Here is a 17848-nt window from a genome sequence, read left to right on the forward strand (position 1 = left end):
AGTACGTTGAGTCTTGAGTCCTCTTGACGCGTCGTGTCACAGCGTGTCTCGGATCCGGCAATGCGATCGCGTCGTGCTTAAGCCTTATTGTCGCTCGAAACCTCAACGAGATCCAAATAACTATGGTCTGATTACCCTCGAGGGATAGTACTGCGAAGCGAAGCGACAATACAACAGCGCGCTCGTCCAGGAAACGCGAATGAATGCGAAGTACGTGAAACGCTCTATGGTATCTGGTATCATGAAGGTCGTCGTCGTTCAAGTCGTAGCAGCGTGATGTCCTATGCGTAGCAGATCCAATGCAAGTATTGTATACAAGAATCACTATCGTTCCTACCGAGTCCCGCCCGCCTGGCGTCTTCACCAGGTGTCCACTTGAGAGAGGCACGACCCCTTGCGCAGCCTGAGATGCCGTAGATACGCGTCGCGCCTGCTAAAGCCGGCGCCGCAGCCCCCCACGAGCACCTCACCTGTTGTCGGGTGCAGATACTGCTCGCGCTGCACTCCGTCCAAGGGCTGCAATTCGGGAGGTCTTCCGATGCAATGGAAGACGTCCTCTCTGACATCCGAGATGTGAGTTTCGAGGTGCCGCTCGAGACCCCCATGAACGATGCGCTTCTCGCAACACGGGCACGTCGTTGTGGGAGGTCTTGCCTCTCCCAGGATCCGGTCAATGTCGTCCCGGGAGAGACTGAACTGGGCGTTTCGTGCCCTAGAAGACATTAATCGGAGCGTTGGTAGGCGGCCGGGTGCAGCGGGAGATAGAGCGGGAGAAGATGCGTAAAGCGATGTCGACGCCGATGTTGACGAGCCGGGGGAAGACAAGACGGCAGAGGGCGATGAATGCTGTCCTGCGCGAGCGTAGGGATCCTGGCGCGGTTTGCGCTGTCGACGCGTGAAGCCCTCAAGCGCTGAACCCTCAGAGAGGATGGGTATTGGCGGATGAGACCGGGATCCAGACGGTGGGGCGCCAGCCCAGGCAACTGAGTCGACGTGGCTCGTCGAACGGCATGATGGCTGTCTCAGCCAATCTGTGTTGTTAGTGGTCCCCCAGGTGCTGTCTGTGAGCCACGGAGAGGTGCCATCGAAATCACTTAATGAAACTTGCGTTAGCCGTGTGAAGCTATTCTCGAGTGAATGAATAACATACGATAGCACAGACTGAGTCGCGCTCTCCATCGGGTCGTGCCAAGGAAACGGATCGTGCGCTGGTCCAAGCAGGGCGGATGGTCCTACCATGGGCGGACCCGCGCTCTCGAGAGAGCCAAGCCGTAGCTCGAGCTCCGAGGTGTTGCCAGTAAGGAGCACGGAATCGAGCATCGGTTCCTCTGGAGCCCACTGTGGGTTTGATGCAGAGTAGTAGTAAGGCGGGAACATGACGGATTTGAGTCAGAAATCGGAAGGGGAGAGCGCGGGCGGGGAAGGGGCTCAGGGATGAATTCCAGACCGGCAGCCGCGCTCCCTTTTGTACCATTGCACGAAGACCACATTGCGAAGGGCACGCGTTCGAATAGTCGCAGAGACTGGGCGTGCGCCGCTGCAAGTGCTGCACAACTACGACTCTAAGGGATCCCTTCCTGCCATATTTGGAAGGAACAGTGGCGGCCCCTCGCCTCGAGGCTCGCAACCCCGCACTGATCGCCACACGCGCCGCCTGGGCCCAGTGGCACTCGAGCCTAACAATAGGCAGTTAGCCACCAGACTACTGTTGAGACTTACATTGTGCGCAGGCGCTGTACGTTCCTTTGTCGTTGGCGGTCAACGACTTGAAAGTCTGATAGTTCATACATTTCTAGATTGAAGGTAGGCCACGGGCGAGGGCACTGCGATATGACTGTCATTTTGAGGACTTTCGTATCCGATACGGTTTGCTAGTAGTGTCGAATGTCGATGTTTGAACCTGGAAGGGATATCCGCGAATGGTGTTGTAGCGAAGCGTCTTGTTTTGGATATTCGAGCGGCGTGCAATGTGCGGTGCTGCCGCATCTCAATTGCGCTGCATATGAGTTCTGGACGTCGTAGAATGTCGGACGCGTGTTCGTACCAAGGATTCGTCTGATCCGGCGAAGGCGGGCGCCCCGGGAGGGGGAAGGGTGTTGACTCCTTGTCACCCGCGGCTTGTATCGAATCGACTGGGCAATCGACAGCTCGTGTTACACAAGCCTCCGACAGCTATCGGGCTCACAGTACAAGTGTGCCTCCATTGTGCTGGTGCCTACGCCATTCCGGATTGATCGCCACTCGCCTGTCTACGCCGCTCGTTCGTATGGCTGGATCTGCAGTTAGATCCGGACTTTCAATGTCAGTATGATGCGATAGCAGCGATAGGCACTTTACCATAGACGTACTTCATTATGACCTTGCAGATACAGACGTCAATCCCCCGATCGACGCTCGGGAGTCTGACGGATGCGTGGGCCCGTGCTTGCGCTGCTATAAGATCCATCTAGTCGCGCCGGGGTACGAGATGCAAGCGGGTCGCTACTGTCGGATCTTGCGCCTCGAGGTCGATATCATCGAGTGAGGAGGCGACACATGTGTTCCATCGACTTCGTCCGACGCTCGTACCTCATGGCAGAGCAGTGGCAACGTTCGAGCTTCACAGAACGCAGTCATTGATGCTACAGTGGCCACCAGTAAATTTCCTGAGTCATGAGGGATTGGTGTAGTATCGAACTGTCAAAGGATTGAGGACCTTGAGGTCACGGAGGCCGCGTACGGCAGTGGGCCGCGGGCGCCGGGCGCTTGAGCGATCTTCGAGATTTTCATATATCACGTGGACGTGTCTTGCTTGAGCGCCTCTGCCCGGTCTGCGGCACAGCGGCGAGCGACATTGAGAGCAGCTGAGAGCGACCCTATTCATATTTTTCTCCTTTACTCCTTGAAGTAGAGGATCCTCTATCTTGAAAGTCATTTCATCCAGGATATCGTGCGGCGAGTCATGTCGTGTGGAAACCCTGCAGTGGAAGGCGACGCCCTTATGCCTCGTACGTTGATAGTCACATTAGCCAGCACGCTGGATCGATTGACCACTCAGACGATGCTTCGTAGGGCGTAAGAAATATGACAAGACGAAGTTCTGCGTGAAATGCAAAGAAGCTCAAGGTAGTATTGTCATTCGACATGCCGTATACTGCAAGTGCGTTTTCCTGCTTCTTTTTCTATGCATTGCAACTGGTCGTCTGACTCCCTCGTCTCGCAGAGACTGCTTCTCCCCTCTGATCACCCACAAGTTCCGGAGAGGGTTGGAGCCTTCTGTGAACCAGAAAGCAGACGGGCCTCGTCGTACCGCTCTGAAGCCGGACGGCAACCTTTTGGTCGGGTTCTCTGGCGGACTCGGCTCAACTGTCCTTCTCGATCTCGTACACCGTTGCTATGTCAGCATGGACCAATCTACGATGCCCTCCGATGGGGGCAAGAACCACCCTCGGCACGAGAAAGTCTGGAATAGGGTGACGGTCTGCTACGTCGAGATCAGTGGTGCGTTTCCTGCGGTGAGTGGTTTCTTGGTCATCGCGCCCAACGCGGGGCTCTGGCTGATGTTCTCGAAGTAGATGCGTGACAGGACACCTGACGTAGAGCAGTACGTGGCAACATACGAAGGGCTGGACTTTGTGTCGCTGCGCTTGCAGGATGCTTTCGATCCAAACTGGTGGAACGCTGTACACGCCTCAAGCGACGACCAAAGGTTTGCCGCAGATATGACCAGTGAAGGTGAGTCGCATATGCAGCCAGTACGACCCCTTGATGCTGACACATAGCAGAGCTCCGGCTATCAAAGCTCGCCTCCACTTCAACCTCTACGCCGCTACAGTCCCTCCATTCCTACCTCGCATCCTTACCGACTGCCACCGCTGTACCCACCGCCATCGAGACGCTGGTCCGGGTACTGCTACTACATACTGCGCTGCAGACCGACTCGTCTCATCTCGTTCTTGGGACGTCCCTTACGAGTCTGGCCGTCTCCCTCATATCTGGAGTATCGCAAGGTAGAGGATACAACCTGAAGGAAGAGATGCAAGAAGAGTGGATGCCTGACGCGGAGGTCGCCAATCTTCGCAGCGAGCAAGAACAAACATCGCACGACACAAAGGAAAGGAGGAGTGCGAGGGACGGACGCCGAAAGGGATATGTCAGGGTGGTCAGGCCACTTCGAGACGTTGGGCGCAAGGAATGCGCGTTATGGGCCCGATGGAGGGACGTGACTATCATTGGCAAGGAGCCTTGGCCATGGTCAGGAGCCAAGCAAGGTATTGGTGCATTGACAAGAGGTAACGTCTTCTGTGAATGGAAGCGTACACGTCATATTCATCATCTCATGCAGAGTTCATCACTGGTCTGGAGAAAGACTATCCGTCGACTGTGTCGACGATCGTCAGGACGTGTACGAAGGTCGAACCGAAGGGCGAGTCTGCGGGGCTGTGCGCCTTGTGTGCACGGTGGGTAACCCTCTACGGCGGCGATTGTCTCTCCTGACACCTCCCTCTCCAGACCGATGCAGGAAGGCCTCCAAGAGTGGAAGTCGCGCATATCAATACGCTCTCGCGACGCCTCACATGATACCCCGCCTTCAGCCTCCGCATCGCTGACACCGCACCTATGCTACGCATGCCATATAACACTGACAAGTCGTAGTAGTCGACCCGCGCCTTCGCTGGGATTGACGCCACCAGCACTGTCTGATGTCCCGCTGCCTGTATGGGTTGGGTCGGGGATGCCTCGGTCGGCGAAGTTGAGCGAGCAGCAGATGAAGGAAGTCGTACAGGACTTCCTGCTGGAGGATACGTAGTACATAGCGTCGACGACGTCCCCACATCTCTTGTTCCTGGCTCTTTCGTTTCGTATACTCTACTAGTGTGTGGCTGCCGTGGTCTTGGTGTGACCTTTCTCTATAAGGCAAGTGAGTACTATCTCCCCTGAGAATCGGCCCGACCGGATGGATGTTGACCACCACTTGCCCAAGCTTGGCCCAAGCCGTCCCGAGTCATTCTCGTTCCTGTGTCGAGTCAGTTCAGAGTCACTCGAGCTCGTTCTTGTGCGCGAGCTTGGCGGAGTGCCAGCACCTGCTATAACTGGTCCCTCCTGCTCAGCCGGCGTAGACACGACCCACCCATTCCCGCTGTCTGGCGTTTCTTGAGCAGATATGACTGCCGTCGATCAGTCCGACAATGCGAACGCTGACAACGCGAAACAATACACCTATGATACGGGCAGGAAGCCGCCCCCCTTTGGGCATGCTCTGCGTCCGTATTGGGCTTTCGATCCCGGTTTCGTGAACATGAATAACGGTCAGTACATACGGATATGTCAATCATTGGCACAGCGATTCTCGATCTACCGTGGTTCACGGCTATGCACGCATGACACAGACGTCCCGGATCTGGCTGGCTAACAATGATAACACGTTTGCTCACACTTGATGACAGGTTCATATGGGTCGCTTCCGTTACCTGTGCTATTCAAATGCCAGGAGCTGACGCTTCTCGCTGAGCGGAATCCCGACAAATTCCATCGTATCACCTATATGGGCATGCAGCAAGAAGTCAGGTTCGTCCGCGATCTACATTCTTGCAGTTTTGCGCGAGACTTACAGACCTACTCCCCTGTACGTGCAGGAAACGCGTGGCAGATGTAGTTGGTGCCGAAACAGATGAGATTGTACTCGTTCCCAACGCGACTCATGGCATCAACACCGTCCTCCGAAACTTCGAATGGAAAGAGGGCGACATCATCATTGAAGGTATGCGCAATGCCCTATGTGCCCGGAAAACGCTGACCTAGCTCGTACACAGCCACGACGACATACAACGCCGTTTCACGCACCATTCGCTATCTCAGCGACCGCGACGAGGCTCCCAGGCCTACGCCCGTGAAGATCATCCTCTCGTTCCCCATGACGCGTGCGCAGATCATTGAGGACTTCCGTACGAAGATCCACGAGATCAAGGCTGCCAACCCGAACGTGGACTTCAGCGACACTCCACCGGATGCGGCGGGCGCGCAAAACCCGAAGGGCAACAAGATCGTCGCGGTGATCGACTCGATCATCTCCAACCCGGGTATGGCGCTTCCGTGGAAGGAACTCGTGCAGATCTGCAAGGAAGAGGGCGTCTGGAGCCTCGTTGACGGCGCTCACAGTATTGGCCAGGAGGTTGATCGTACTTTTGTCGATGAACGTTCCGCGCTGACACTGTTCATCCTGACAGTTGGACATCAAACTGAGCGTAGCAAAGCCCGACTTCTTCATCTCAAATTGCCACAAGTGGTTCTACGCCAAGCGAGGATGTGCGCTGTTGTATGTTCCGAAAAGGTTAGTCTCTCGGGCTCACAAACACCGCCTTTCCAACCTCAAATCGATTTCTCTCTAGGAACCAGCATATCATCAAGTCGTCTGTTCCTACTTCGCATGCATATGTGTCTCCTAACGATTCGAAGCTACCTCCCCCCGGCGAGACAAACTTTGTTCTCCAGCATGAGTGTAAGTGTATGTATCGTCTGACTTCGATGAACCTCATCGGATGCCACTCTAGGGACCGGAACGACGGATCAGACACCAAACCTGAGTATTGGCGCAGGTATGAGTCACCTCATATCTATCAATGCATACACTCCCTTGATGCAAATCCAACGATATAGCAATTGACTTCCGACAATGGCTGGGCGGAGAAGCCGCCATCAATGCTTACTGTCACCAACTAGCCCTGGATGGCAGCAAGAGGCTGGCAGAACTCTTTGGGACAAAGGTTCTAGACGAAACAGGAGAGTTCACTCTGAACTTGGTAAGCCCCCTTTCGGAGTCGAAGGACGCGGAACAAGCTCATTGACAACCGTTCAGACGAACATACAACTCCCACTACCCACGGAGTCTGCGAGCAGCGCGTTCTACACGCCACAGGCCCGCGAGAACATCGTCAGGACATTCACAAAGAAGCTGCTGCTTGATTGGAACGTCTCTGCGGCATTCTTCGTGCACGCAGGCGCTTGGTGGACACGTTGCAGTGCCCAAGTCTGGAACGATGTCAGTCTCGTGTCGTCCGTTTCGCCGCTCCCACTGACTGACCTCACGTAGATATCCGATTTCGAGTATGTTGGGAAGGCTTTCAAGGCTATATGCGCTGAGGTCTCAGAGATCGTAGAAACCGGACGTGACTGGCCAGAGGCCATAGACACGCGCTAGAGTTGTATGGCTGCACGACCGAAGAGCCCTTCCATGGGTTAGAGCCATCGTAAGCGTTAATGTATGGTGCATACTGATCACTGAAATGAACGCTCCGCGAAGCCCGAGTTGGTAGGCGGCTCATCAGGCATCCTCAGTGAGCGTTTGGTTGGCAGATGCAGCACAGCGGAATATGCAGAATAACGGCCCTTCAGGCACGCACAAATTGCGGCCGGTGGCTAGTAAATGGACACGTCCTCCTCCTCCTGCCAGAAACGCCGCCGAGTCGGGCAGTATTTGTGATGACCGATGAGATGACTGGCTGTCGAGTCATGCATCCAGCTGGTAGTATAAGTATCGACGCCAACGCCATGCCAGCTTTGATTACACCGTAGACGCACTGTAATCATGATTGAAGTAGCTAACGCCATCAATGCGGAAGACCCAGGTGAAAGATGGTGGACGTATGACGCGAACGAGAAGCCCCCTCCCTTCGGTCATGCTGTCAAGTCGTTTTGGGGGTTCGATCCGGAGTATGTGAACTTGAATCATGGTGAGTCACTCTGCTTTCACCTTATGCGATCGCTGCCTATCGTCGTCTAGTATGCCATCTGAACTTGATTCATGAATATCAGGGTCACTCGGGGCGCCGCCTCTACCCGTCCTGAAACGCTGCCAAGAGCTGACCATGTTGGCGGAGAATAATCCTGATAAATCTCACCGCCTCACATATCTTCTGTTGCTCAACGAGGTTAGGTGATTCCATCTGCCTTGGGATACTACCCCCATGGCGACACTGACCATTTTCTCCTAGGAAACATGCTGCAAATGTTATCGGAGCAGACCACGAAGAAGTTGTTCTCGCACCGAATGCTCTGCATGCGATTACTACGGTTTTCGCAAACTTCGAGTGGAAACAGGGAGATGTCATCATCGGCGGTGAGTCACCTCGCCGTGACCCTCATCACGCTTCCTCATACAGTGCAGAGTAACTGATTGAATGCTTGCGCGTAGCTAACACGGCGTATATCGCGGTCTCTCGCTACATACATTACCTCAGCGATCGCTCAGAGCAACCCCGACCCGACGTTCATACCATTGACTACGCTTTCCCGCTGACGGCAGAGCAGATCCTCGATAAGTTTAGGTCGAAGATTCAAAAGCCAAGGAGCTCTACCATGAGGCTTCGTTCAACGACACACCTCCGAGCTTATATGCTCAATCAGACTTGCGCGTCGAGGATAAGAAGAACAAACTTGTTATAGTCCTTGATTCCATTACGCCTATGCCGAGCGTCGCCTTGCCGTGGAAGGAGATGGTTAAGATTCGCAGGGAAGAAGGCGCGTGGAGCATCGTCGATGGTGCTCAGAGCATCGGACAGGAGGCGCGCCCGCTTCTTCTTGGTCAATCATATGCATATGTTCTGACTTCTGAGGTGGTGAATAGTTGAACGTTGACGTGAAAACCGCGATGCCAGACTTCTTCATATCGAACTGCCACAAATGGTTCTATGCGAAGCGCGGTTGCGCGTTACTCTACGTCCCCAAGAGGTCCGTAGACCGTCATCCTCATGTACGCGCCGGAAACGGGAGCGCAAGCCATACATATTGCATAATCGTGTCTCTTGTGCTGATGAGCCTTTCTTAGGAACCAATACATCATCCGATCGTCCATCCCAACTTCTGCACAGTATATCGCGAGAAATGACCTGGACTGCGTCGATGTCAAGCTTCGCTCGTCGAACTTTGTGGATCAACACGCATGTATGTCCACTGACGTTCCGAGTTGTCCTTCACATCTACTAACAACTCGTCGCACAGGGACCGCGACCATCGACTTGGTGCCTCAATTGAGCGTCACACCAGGTGCGCCTGAGTAGTGTCTATAATCATTATGCCTTCCCTCTGACGCTGAAATGCACCTTCCCCCAGCTGTTCAATTCCGAGAATGGTTAGGGGGAGAGGAGGTGATCAACGCGTACTGTCACCAGCTGGCAATCGCTGGTGGGAAAGGGCTTGCTGAGATCCTGGGGACAGAGGTACTGGATGTTACTGGCGAGTTGACACGAAACATGGTGAGGCCTTCCGACTACTCTGCTTCACTTCGTGCAAGCTGACGGATGTTACGTTTGTGAGACGACTGTCCGACTTCCGCTGAAAGCGGAAGGCATATCCGGCACGGTATACACGCCGTCGTCACGGGGGAAAATCAGCAAAACGTTCACGGACAGGTTGCTCACCGAGTTCAATGTTTCCGCTACATGTTTCTTCTACCAGGGACGATGGTGGTGTCGCTGCTCGGCGCAGGTATACAACGAGGTGCGTGATGGTGCTTCTGAATGCCGAAGAGAAGGCCGAATGATTGTACTTGTGCAGCTTGCGGACTTCGAATATATCGGAAGAGCACTTAAGAAGTTTTGCGAGGATATCGAAGAGCCCATGCTGTAGCCTACTAGCGTATGCAGTTGCGTTACGGTGTTACTTCAGTGCATGCCGATACATCCGCGCGTGCATGAACTATGTATACGGAGGTATGATGTATCCGTATCCGAATCGAAAATATGACTTCCTGGTCAATTCCTGGTCGTTGTGGAAGCCAGCGAGCTGGATGTTCGGGCGGAGACTCGCCCGCGAGTCGCGTCATCAAGACCATGTGACCGTGTCTCTATCACGCGCTTTGTGACGCGACGCGTAGACGTCACTCCGGGGCGCGTGAGGCGGGTCGCGCGGGATTGGTTGTCCCGCCGCGTTCTCAGACTCGCACAAGCTGCCTCTTCTCGCCTTCAATGGGAAGGGCATAGGCTTACGCACTGAGCGCTGCTCTCACATTATATCATACCTTCCGAATTCGTCGAGGGCGTATAAAAGGGGCATTCGCGAGAATGGGCCGTCCCTGCTCTCACCCTCATCATCGACTGTGACGTACGCATTGCAGACAGTGGTTACTAGTACGATATGGCCCAGCAGACAAAAGCCCGTATCCTCATCTACTCTGCGACGCGCGGTTATCGACACGATTCGATTCCTGCGTCGATCGAGGCTCTGAAAGCCAAGGCTTCGGTCATCAATGTCGAGTACGATGCTACGGAGGATCAGTCGTGGTTCACAGACAATCACCTCAAGCAATACGATGCAATCCTCTTCCTCAACAACTCGGGAGACGGTGAGTGCAATGTCTCTGATGTAGCAATTATATCTGACGTTTCTCATGTTCCAAGTGCTCGATGAGACGGGTAAAGCAGCGTTTCAGAAGTACCTCAACTCCGGTGGTAACTTCATTGGAATCCACTGCGCTTCTGCATGCTTCTACAACGAGTCGGATGACTGGTTCCGCAAGGAGATAGGTCGGTGAAATCCTATAGAACTACGCAATGGCGCGCTGAATTTGGTGCCCGTCCACAGGAGCGCTCTTCGACTACCATCCAGATATCTGCACAGCGGTGCGCACGATCGTCCTGAGAACAACCATTGGCCAGTATCGAGCATACTCAACTAGGTTTATGATGTTGTGGGGCCTTCGCATCCTGCCACAAGCATGCTCCCAGCGAGATGGGAGCTCTACGACGAGGCGTAAGAATCTGTCATCTCGTCGTGTTCCCCGCACTGATGCCCCTTGAATAGGTACAACTTCACGTCGGACCCGCGCAAAGTGGGAGCGACAGTAATCCTCGCAGCGGACGAGTCTACCTACCTAGGTGCGTAACTCAGTTACTGGTGCTCTTGTTATCCATTTTCTGATTCATACTGGTCTCCTAGATCCTGGTGAACGGAAGTTTGACCATGGCAGCCCTCACCCGATTGGTATGTATGACGTGGTAAGCGTCCAGCTAGCATGCTGATCACCACATCCGTAGCATGGTTCCAAGAGCGAGGCGCCGGCGTAGCGCCTGGCGGAATAGCCGGTCGTAGCTTCTACACGGGCCTGGGGCACTGCATCGAGACTTGGCAGGTTCGCCTCATCTCTCGAAAGGACTGAACAACAACGCAATACTGACTGCGTATCACCAGGACGAACTATTCCTGGCACACGTTCTGGCGGGTATACAGTGGGCTTTACAGTCTGGAACGACGAAGGCGTACAACCCTAACGCACTGGTTGGGAATGCTACTGTATGATGTTGCTGATCCCGAGAACGAACGCGGTCGCGGCGTTGATCCGTCGGATACGACAATTGAGTATGTTTGTATATCGTCGCAATGGTCAAGAACCGATAGCTTTGTGAGAACAAGCGATAAACGGTACGGCGAGCGCGAGTGTCCCGGGCGTGGGCGATGCCCGAAGGGCAATCGCGTGAGGTAGATACACGAAAATCAACGGTTTATATACCCCTCCCCCTATCCATTTCGGTCAGGTACTATCGCGGCCGAGCTTGCGAGCTCGCCACGATCGCGTGCTCCAACAAGCTTCTAGTGGTGCGGATACATATATAGTTTGGTAACAGAACACGAGGCTGCTTCGAAGGCTCGAGCCACAGGAGAACCAACTCCAATGCCGGGGGGACGAACAATCGTGTAAAGACTGTCAGTATTGAGTACGAGAATTCTAAGGGTCACTGACCGGGTCACTGTCAGTATTTGTTGCTCTTTCGGAGTTTCAAGTTGAGTATGACTTACGTGGACCGCTGGAGCTACGCTTTAGCGCCCGCCGCCTTGTTGTCCCGCTCTCAATCATACAATAATGTCTCATTCAAACCTCTCGATTTGGCCGGAAAGCAAACTCGCAAGCGATGTTTGTTCACTGAGTATTCGAGGTGACTCTTCTGTCTGGCTCATGCCGCCCCACGGTCCCTGCTGTCTCCATCCGTTTGATGATGCCTGGGGCTACGGTGTAGCGACTCTATCATGACCAACAGCCACTGTTAACGTGCAAAAGCCTCGGCTGGTACTACCACTTCGAGGAGTCAGCGAAAGCGCGTACAACAGCAAATATCACTCGGATCACCTCGAGGTACGTTTCCCGGTGCGCATTATCAATTCCAAATACGCAAGATCGTCATTAATCGTCATCCATTCAATAGGTGTTGTCAGCCAATCTACTAACGCCATGTGCATAGACAGCGGTGTTCAGCGCATAAAGGAATGACTTGCGCATCCACTCTCGGCTCCGCAACTCTGTTGGCGCGTCGCTTGATCCTATAGACCATAAATGGCTTCGAGAACCGCGCGCGCTGAAGGTTAATGGTCTCGAACAGCGGTGGGCTCGTATCGTCAATAACCCGGTTTGGTGTTCGAAGCGGTTTGAAACAGCTAGTGCGGATCTGATTCTTGCTGCTCAACGGGAGAACTTCGTAGTAGAAGATTCTCGTCTCGAGTCATGGGCGGCTCGGGTTCTGTGGGAGTCCCATTTGGCGCAATACAGTGCAGAATATTTTGAAGCAGCTGCAACGCACTTAAAATGATGATCGCCCTATCGATCAACCAACCCTCCCTGTTGCACTAGAGTATGTCCAACAACCAGGTTGCGCTCCCGACAGAGCCGGGATTTGAGGACGGTGCTGTACAAGAGGTACCGTCGGGGCCGTCCGACACGCAAGTCGACCACGAGCCTGCAGGAGACCATCCGGTCGGGGACACCCCTCTTCCTAAACTCCAGCTCTTCATCCTACTGTATATACAACTTGCGGAGCCGATCACGTCGACAGTCATCAATCCGTTCGTCAACCAGCTCGTCCGGAAGACAGGTATCACGGGTGGCGATGATGATAAAACTGGTTACTTCGCCGGACTCATAGTGAGTCATGTTCAATCTTGCGTGAACGATGTATGTGGACTAACATCTATTCGAGGAATCGGCTTTCTATGCCACTGAAGCGATCTGTGTGCTGCAGTGGGGGCGCGCTTCCGATCGTCTTGGCCGGAGGCCTATCATGATGTCCGGGCTTCTAGGCCTTACGCTCTCGATGCTAGGCTTCGGCTTGTCAAAGACGTATTGGGCCCTTGTCTTGGCTCGTTGTGCCGAGGGCGCTCTCAACGGGAACGTAGGCGTTACGAAGAGTATGATGGCCGAGATTACGGACGAAACCAACAGAGACAGAGGTTTTGCGTTCATGCCCATGATATGGAGCCTAGGCAGTACGCTCGGGTATGTTATCCGGGTTTAGGGATGTTCGCTTTCTTGACCGAACGTTCTGTCAGACCTACTATCGGAGGCATCTTCTCAACGCCTGCCTCGCGTTGGCCATCCGTATTTCACGCCGAGTTTTGGGAAATGTACCCGTACTTTCTACCGTGCATGATAGCCGCTTGCATCTCGATGAGCGCGTTCCTCTTGGCATTGTGTGGATTGAAGGAGGTACGCCATCCCGGGGCACTCAGTCCGACGACTTGACCCAACTTCATACTACCAGACTCTGCCAAAGACGAAGCGGCGACGTGTTACCAAAAACCCTACCAGAGGTATGTTCCATCATACATTCGCGACCTGCATACCATCGCACCTCTTATAACAAGTAGCTCGGGAGCAGACTGCGCCACTAGAGTCCAGCGGGATCCAGCTTGAAGAACAAGACGCCATTCAACTTGTTGAGCGATCGGGGCCCACGGCTACGAGGGCCACTCCATCTGCTTCCCCGGCCGCCGAAAAGGACGAATCAAAAAGCGAAGCGATCGTTACCTGGTCACCAATCGAGCCAGGGACGGCAGTGTACGAGCCTGTCGCCGAGACAGTGGCTGTTACTATCCGATCTATCCTCACCGCTCAAGTCCTCTACCCTATCATGAACTACGGCTTCTTGGCTTTCACAGATCAGAGTATGGTTGTCCTACTTCCTCTCATGTATTCCACCGCCATAGGAGGCGGCGGTCTTGGTTTCAGCTCCTTCAACATCGGAATCATACAAGGCGTCACTGGGATCCTTGCCGGCCTCGTACAGATTTTCACCTTTCCGTGGTTTCGTCGTAGGTTCGGCAACAGGAGCTTATACGTGGCCTCTTATGCTTGGTACCTTGTTTGTGTGTGCGCGTTCCCCCTCCTTGCATTCCTCGCAAAACGTGCTGGGAAAGCAGGTACTGCTGTCTGGGCGGTCATCGTTATCCAGAACATAGCATATGCCGCGACCAATATGACCTGGGGTTAGTGTCACGCCAGTTACATCCTGCCTCAAAGTGCTTACTCATCCTTCCGTGACGTGTCAACAGGTTGCATTTTCATGTATATCAGCGAATCCGCGCCTACGCGATCAGCACTGGGGCTCACAAACGGACTGGCGCAAACCACAGCATCTGTAGTACGCGCTCTGGCGCCCTCCGTCGCATCGTCGCTGTTTGCCGCCACTATACAAGACAACATAGCCAACGGGACTTTCGTGTACTGGTTGTTATGTGCCGTCATCGTTGGCGGTCTTTGTGCATCTGTTTTACTACCGAAGCGAACATGATGAATCTTGCAGGCTTCCAGGTAAGCACATATAGAGTTTCAATCAACCATAAAGCTAAGGAAGTCTCCCCCGGCCACAAGGGGTTCATGCAGTGGGTGATATAAGCAGCATCGTTTTTAGTCCTGTGAGTCGACTTCTATCCTGCACTCCATTGACAACACGGCTAACGTGTGTTCCATCATCGATTGAAGCCGTCACTACAATTTACACGATATTACATGATGTCGAGCACCTTCAATACTACTATGCCGCATAAAATTGAACCTTGATAAAACGCAAGCGTCACATACACCGAGACACCGAATGACATCAACCTATTTCCAAACGTTCTCTGCTATAAGGGAGAATGTCTCCTTCAGTTATACACTGTCCACGTCCGTGACTCATAAGCCCAGATGTTGACGCGCAGATCAGCTTCACTTACTCGACGTCCCAGTCCGGGCTGGCAATTTCACTGACTACACCGCCGTACGTCCAACAGTCTTCAGCAACGGCGAGACCGAGCTTCCTCTGAAGAACGTCCGCTATAATCGCACACAACAGGATCTAGTCACTGGTACTACCTTGGGGCAAGCATCACAATTCTTTTGAACGTGACAGCGCTCCCGGTCTCGCTGGTGGAAGCGCACAGACGTGTAGGTTTAAGTTGCATTACATGAGAGGTTCAGTGCCGTCCTTTCTGGGAGGGACATGGTCCTTCGACTTCTTGCACACTGAGGAGCAGGAGCCACTTGGTAGCGTGCACACTGAAGGTCAAACCTTCTTCACGGTCGGTGTTCGATAGTTCGACATGATTGTACGGTGAGCAGCGGTTGTGGTTGTTCGACGCGTCGACGCCACAGGGGCCGTGAGCGCGCCACAAAGCTTCGTTGTGCGTAGCCTTCGAGACAGGACTCGGCGAAGCTAACGCTCAAGGCAGTTAGAACGGACAATCTACAGGAACGGAGAGATGGCGCTCACTTTGGCGTTCAAACATCTAGCTGTTCAACTTTCAAAACGTTCAACGTACGTTCAACTTTCACGCTGATCCGCGTGACTCTCGAATCATCGGGACTTCGAAAGGACTTGCCACTGTTGGTGGCAGATCCACTAGTATGCCTATCGCATCTCGACCTACCAGGACTGTATACCGGCAACATATTCAGGGATCGAGTTCTGTCCACGCTGTACAAGCCGCTGCCAGACGGCATCCAATCCTGTGTAAAATTTATCCCGGGATCCGAAACGCGCAACCGTAGGTTACAATCCATGAAACTTCCGAGTTCCTAGTAATGTAATGAGCTGGAGCACAGTGGAAACGATGGACTGTTGAGCCAGGGTACCCGCCCGGAGTTGCTGCAAATCACATAATGACACAGTCTCCCTTCTTCTTCCCCTTCTTCTCATCATCAGTGAGGGCCGACCGAGGAACGTGCTCCCTCGACGCTGCGAGCTCCTCCCGCGCTCTCTCCCGCGCCCGCCGTGCCTCTCTGATCTGCTGCGCACGTTCATCTTCTTCAGCCTGCAGCTGCCTTGCTAGCTCCGCGCTACAGTCAAATCCTATTCAGCACACGGCCCCGCGATACAGCGAACCAAGCACACGTACTCTCCGCGCTCCTCGAGCGTCAGGGCCGCAGTCTCCGTTTCGAGCGCCGCGAGCGCGCTCTCGGCTGTGTGGCCCGCATAGTCCCCGCCCGCCGGGCTCGAGCGGATGAAGTCCGAATCCGCGAAGGACGACATGCTGCCCTCGACATCCTCGAGCCGCTCCCACACCACCGAGGCCTCGTACAGGAACACCTGGTCCGTCACGAGCGTATACAGCCCGCCGTCGGACCCGTGCGGCTTGTAGAGCACAGACAGGTGCGAGTTGCGGAAGAGTGCGACCAACTGGCCGGGCTCGACCGTCGACGCAAGCGTGAAAAGGCCGTGATACGTGAGCTGCGATTGGGTCTTATCGATGAAGTCGCGGATGATGATCGCTGTCAATGAATCGAGTTAGTACCGAGGCCGGAATGCTGGCACGACGGTGACGTACCATCCTGCACCTTCTGTCGCTCATCGTGTGTGAGTGCGTCGTAGCTACCGCTGCTGTCGCTACTTGAACTTCCGCCCGCCTCGGGCTCGGGGGGCGCCCCCTCCGATGCGAGCAGGCGGCCCTTCGTGAGGTGGTCCGCCTCAACAATCAGATTCACGGACGTATCGTAGTCCTGTGTTCTGGAGAGGATCTTGTGTTCAGGGCTCTCCGGATCCGCTAGCCAACCGTGCACGAGCTCGATCCCGGCGTGCTCAAACAGTTTCAACTCCCCGCCTTCGCCTGCTGGTCGGAAGGCAGTAGCACCAGTGAACAGCGGGTTTAGGTCCATTCCCTCTGCGTGGCCAGTCAGTCATAATTCTTCACGCAGGGCATTCGATCTACTGAAATAACACGAGGTTGCTCATTGGCGATAGCAGCGTTCGAAGCATCACAATCGAGCAAAAGGGATGTCACGCACTTCTTGTAGCAGGCATGACGGACAGAGCCGCAGACGTATCCTCTCCTGAGGTTGCCGTCAACAAGTGTTCCCCAAGTAGCCGGGCGAGGTAGTCATATGAGACGGTCGCTCGTTCTGGCGGTTGAATCTCGATTTGGCAGCGGAGGAGGAGAATATTGCCTAAGGTTCATACGCGCTGAGTCCTGGATACAGAACACAGCCACCACGAGGCCTACATATAGCGATGAATGAACACGGTCTAGAAGCGTGTAAATAGGCGTGAGACACCAACCCAGCCAATTACACTGACCCATTGTAGTTCTGGGTAATGATCTTCAGTGTTCTTGGTTCCGTGTCGGGAGACGGCCGGAACGAGATTTCCTTGAGGTACCACAGTTCTTCCATTGACTCCCTCAGGTTGTCCTGAGACTGGTGCGAGACGAAGTCGCCTCCGTGGTTCCCAGAAGCCAGGGTGTTGTCTGCGTCGTCGAGCGCCATATTGATACGAGCAGCGAGGTGAATAGGGCAGCAGGTTCACAGTCACAGAATAAAATGAGACACGCGTCGCAGTTCATGGAGGGCTGCGGCGCCGTGCGCGTCCTCGCAAGACGCGGGACACGTGACCGTGGGCACAGCGCGTACACAGGTGCATACAAATCCGCATTCCGCTCCAAGTGGGGCGTGAGAAGAGGTTGCCCATATCTTCTGACTCCCTGAAGAGCTCGTCCAAAATTGTGTAGCTGGTCAATGTATCTCGGGATACCTGCGCTCAACCTGCGCTGCCGATCTTCCTTTACTTGACGGTCGTTATCGCGGAAAAATACTTACACTGAAAACTTAGTTGTCGCGTAAGACTTACTACTTAGT

At 54.2% G+C, this 17848-nt stretch overlaps 7 protein-coding genes across 7 annotated transcripts; 5 read left to right on the forward strand and 2 right to left on the reverse strand.

Annotated features, from left to right (window-relative positions):
• Nucleotides 1-4: 4 nt before the first annotated feature.
• On the reverse strand, nt 5-1579 carry C8Q71DRAFT_540349 (uncharacterized protein). Its single transcript, XM_047919226.1, has 2 exons — nt 1151-1579; nt 5-1093 (listed from the first exon to the last, which is right to left on the reverse strand). Exons 1-2 carry the CDS (start codon nt 1375-1377, stop codon nt 361-363), a joined length of 960 nt encoding a protein of 319 aa, XP_047780563.1. The 5' UTR covers nt 1378-1579; the 3' UTR covers nt 5-360.
• Nucleotides 1580-2812: 1233 nt separating this feature from the next.
• Nucleotides 2813-5050, forward strand: C8Q71DRAFT_752306 (uncharacterized protein). The gene is made up of 8 exons (XM_047923362.1): nt 2813-2987; nt 3052-3139; nt 3203-3494; nt 3555-3714; nt 3765-4271; nt 4325-4439; nt 4492-4900; nt 4964-5050. The coding sequence occupies exons 1-7, from the start codon at nt 2942-2944 to the stop codon at nt 4787-4789; spliced, it is 1506 nt and encodes a 501-aa protein (XP_047780564.1). The 5' UTR covers nt 2813-2941; the 3' UTR covers nt 4790-4900; nt 4964-5050.
• C8Q71DRAFT_540370 (PLP-dependent transferase) lies at nt 4934-7318 on the forward strand. Its single transcript, XM_047919227.1, has 10 exons — nt 4934-5288; nt 5427-5547; nt 5616-5740; nt 5793-6151; nt 6207-6310; nt 6369-6478; nt 6531-6575; nt 6637-6779; nt 6836-7018; nt 7070-7318. Exons 1-10 carry the CDS (start codon nt 5144-5146, stop codon nt 7175-7177), a joined length of 1443 nt encoding a protein of 480 aa, XP_047780565.1. The 5' UTR covers nt 4934-5143; the 3' UTR covers nt 7178-7318.
• A 1-nt stretch (nt 7319) lies between these two features.
• On the forward strand, nt 7320-9603 carry C8Q71DRAFT_897082 (PLP-dependent transferase; the record flags this gene model as incomplete). Its single annotated transcript, XM_047928755.1, has 11 exons — nt 7320-7709; nt 7792-7912; nt 7971-8095; nt 8171-8190; nt 8304-8559; nt 8634-8706; nt 8804-8919; nt 8977-9021; nt 9088-9230; nt 9292-9474; nt 9532-9603. The coding sequence occupies exons 1-11, from the start codon at nt 7565-7567 to the stop codon at nt 9601-9603; spliced, it is 1299 nt and encodes a 432-aa protein (XP_047780566.1). The 5' UTR covers nt 7320-7564.
• A 290-nt stretch (nt 9604-9893) lies between these two features.
• C8Q71DRAFT_752325 (ThuA-like domain-containing protein) lies at nt 9894-11485 on the forward strand. The gene is made up of 8 exons (XM_047923363.1): nt 9894-10318; nt 10374-10499; nt 10558-10595; nt 10652-10725; nt 10777-10850; nt 10912-10956; nt 11010-11104; nt 11164-11485. Exons 1-8 carry the CDS (start codon nt 10111-10113, stop codon nt 11269-11271), a joined length of 768 nt encoding a protein of 255 aa, XP_047780567.1. The 5' UTR covers nt 9894-10110; the 3' UTR covers nt 11272-11485.
• Nucleotides 11486-12162: 677 nt separating this feature from the next.
• On the forward strand, nt 12163-14626 carry C8Q71DRAFT_540523 (MFS general substrate transporter). Its single transcript, XM_047919228.1, has 7 exons — nt 12163-12886; nt 12942-13237; nt 13291-13447; nt 13503-13551; nt 13609-14226; nt 14293-14551; nt 14612-14626. Exons 1-6 carry the CDS (start codon nt 12599-12601, stop codon nt 14529-14531), a joined length of 1647 nt encoding a protein of 548 aa, XP_047780568.1. The 5' UTR covers nt 12163-12598; the 3' UTR covers nt 14532-14551; nt 14612-14626.
• Nucleotides 14627-15649: 1023 nt separating this feature from the next.
• On the reverse strand, nt 15650-17545 carry C8Q71DRAFT_752338 (uncharacterized protein). The gene is made up of 6 exons (XM_047923364.1): nt 17292-17545; nt 17218-17240; nt 17003-17161; nt 16546-16878; nt 16117-16489; nt 15650-16057 (listed from the first exon to the last, which is right to left on the reverse strand). Exons 1-6 carry the CDS (start codon nt 17477-17479, stop codon nt 15874-15876), a joined length of 1260 nt encoding a protein of 419 aa, XP_047780569.1. The 5' UTR covers nt 17480-17545; the 3' UTR covers nt 15650-15873.
• Nucleotides 17546-17848: the final 303 nt, after the last annotated feature.

This window comes from Rhodofomes roseus (assembly GCF_022264815.1).
Source record: "Rhodofomes roseus strain CIRM-BRFM 1785 chromosome Unknown C8Q71scaffold_7, whole genome shotgun sequence".
Lineage (NCBI taxonomy): Eukaryota > Fungi > Basidiomycota > Agaricomycetes > Polyporales > Fomitopsidaceae > Rhodofomes > Rhodofomes roseus.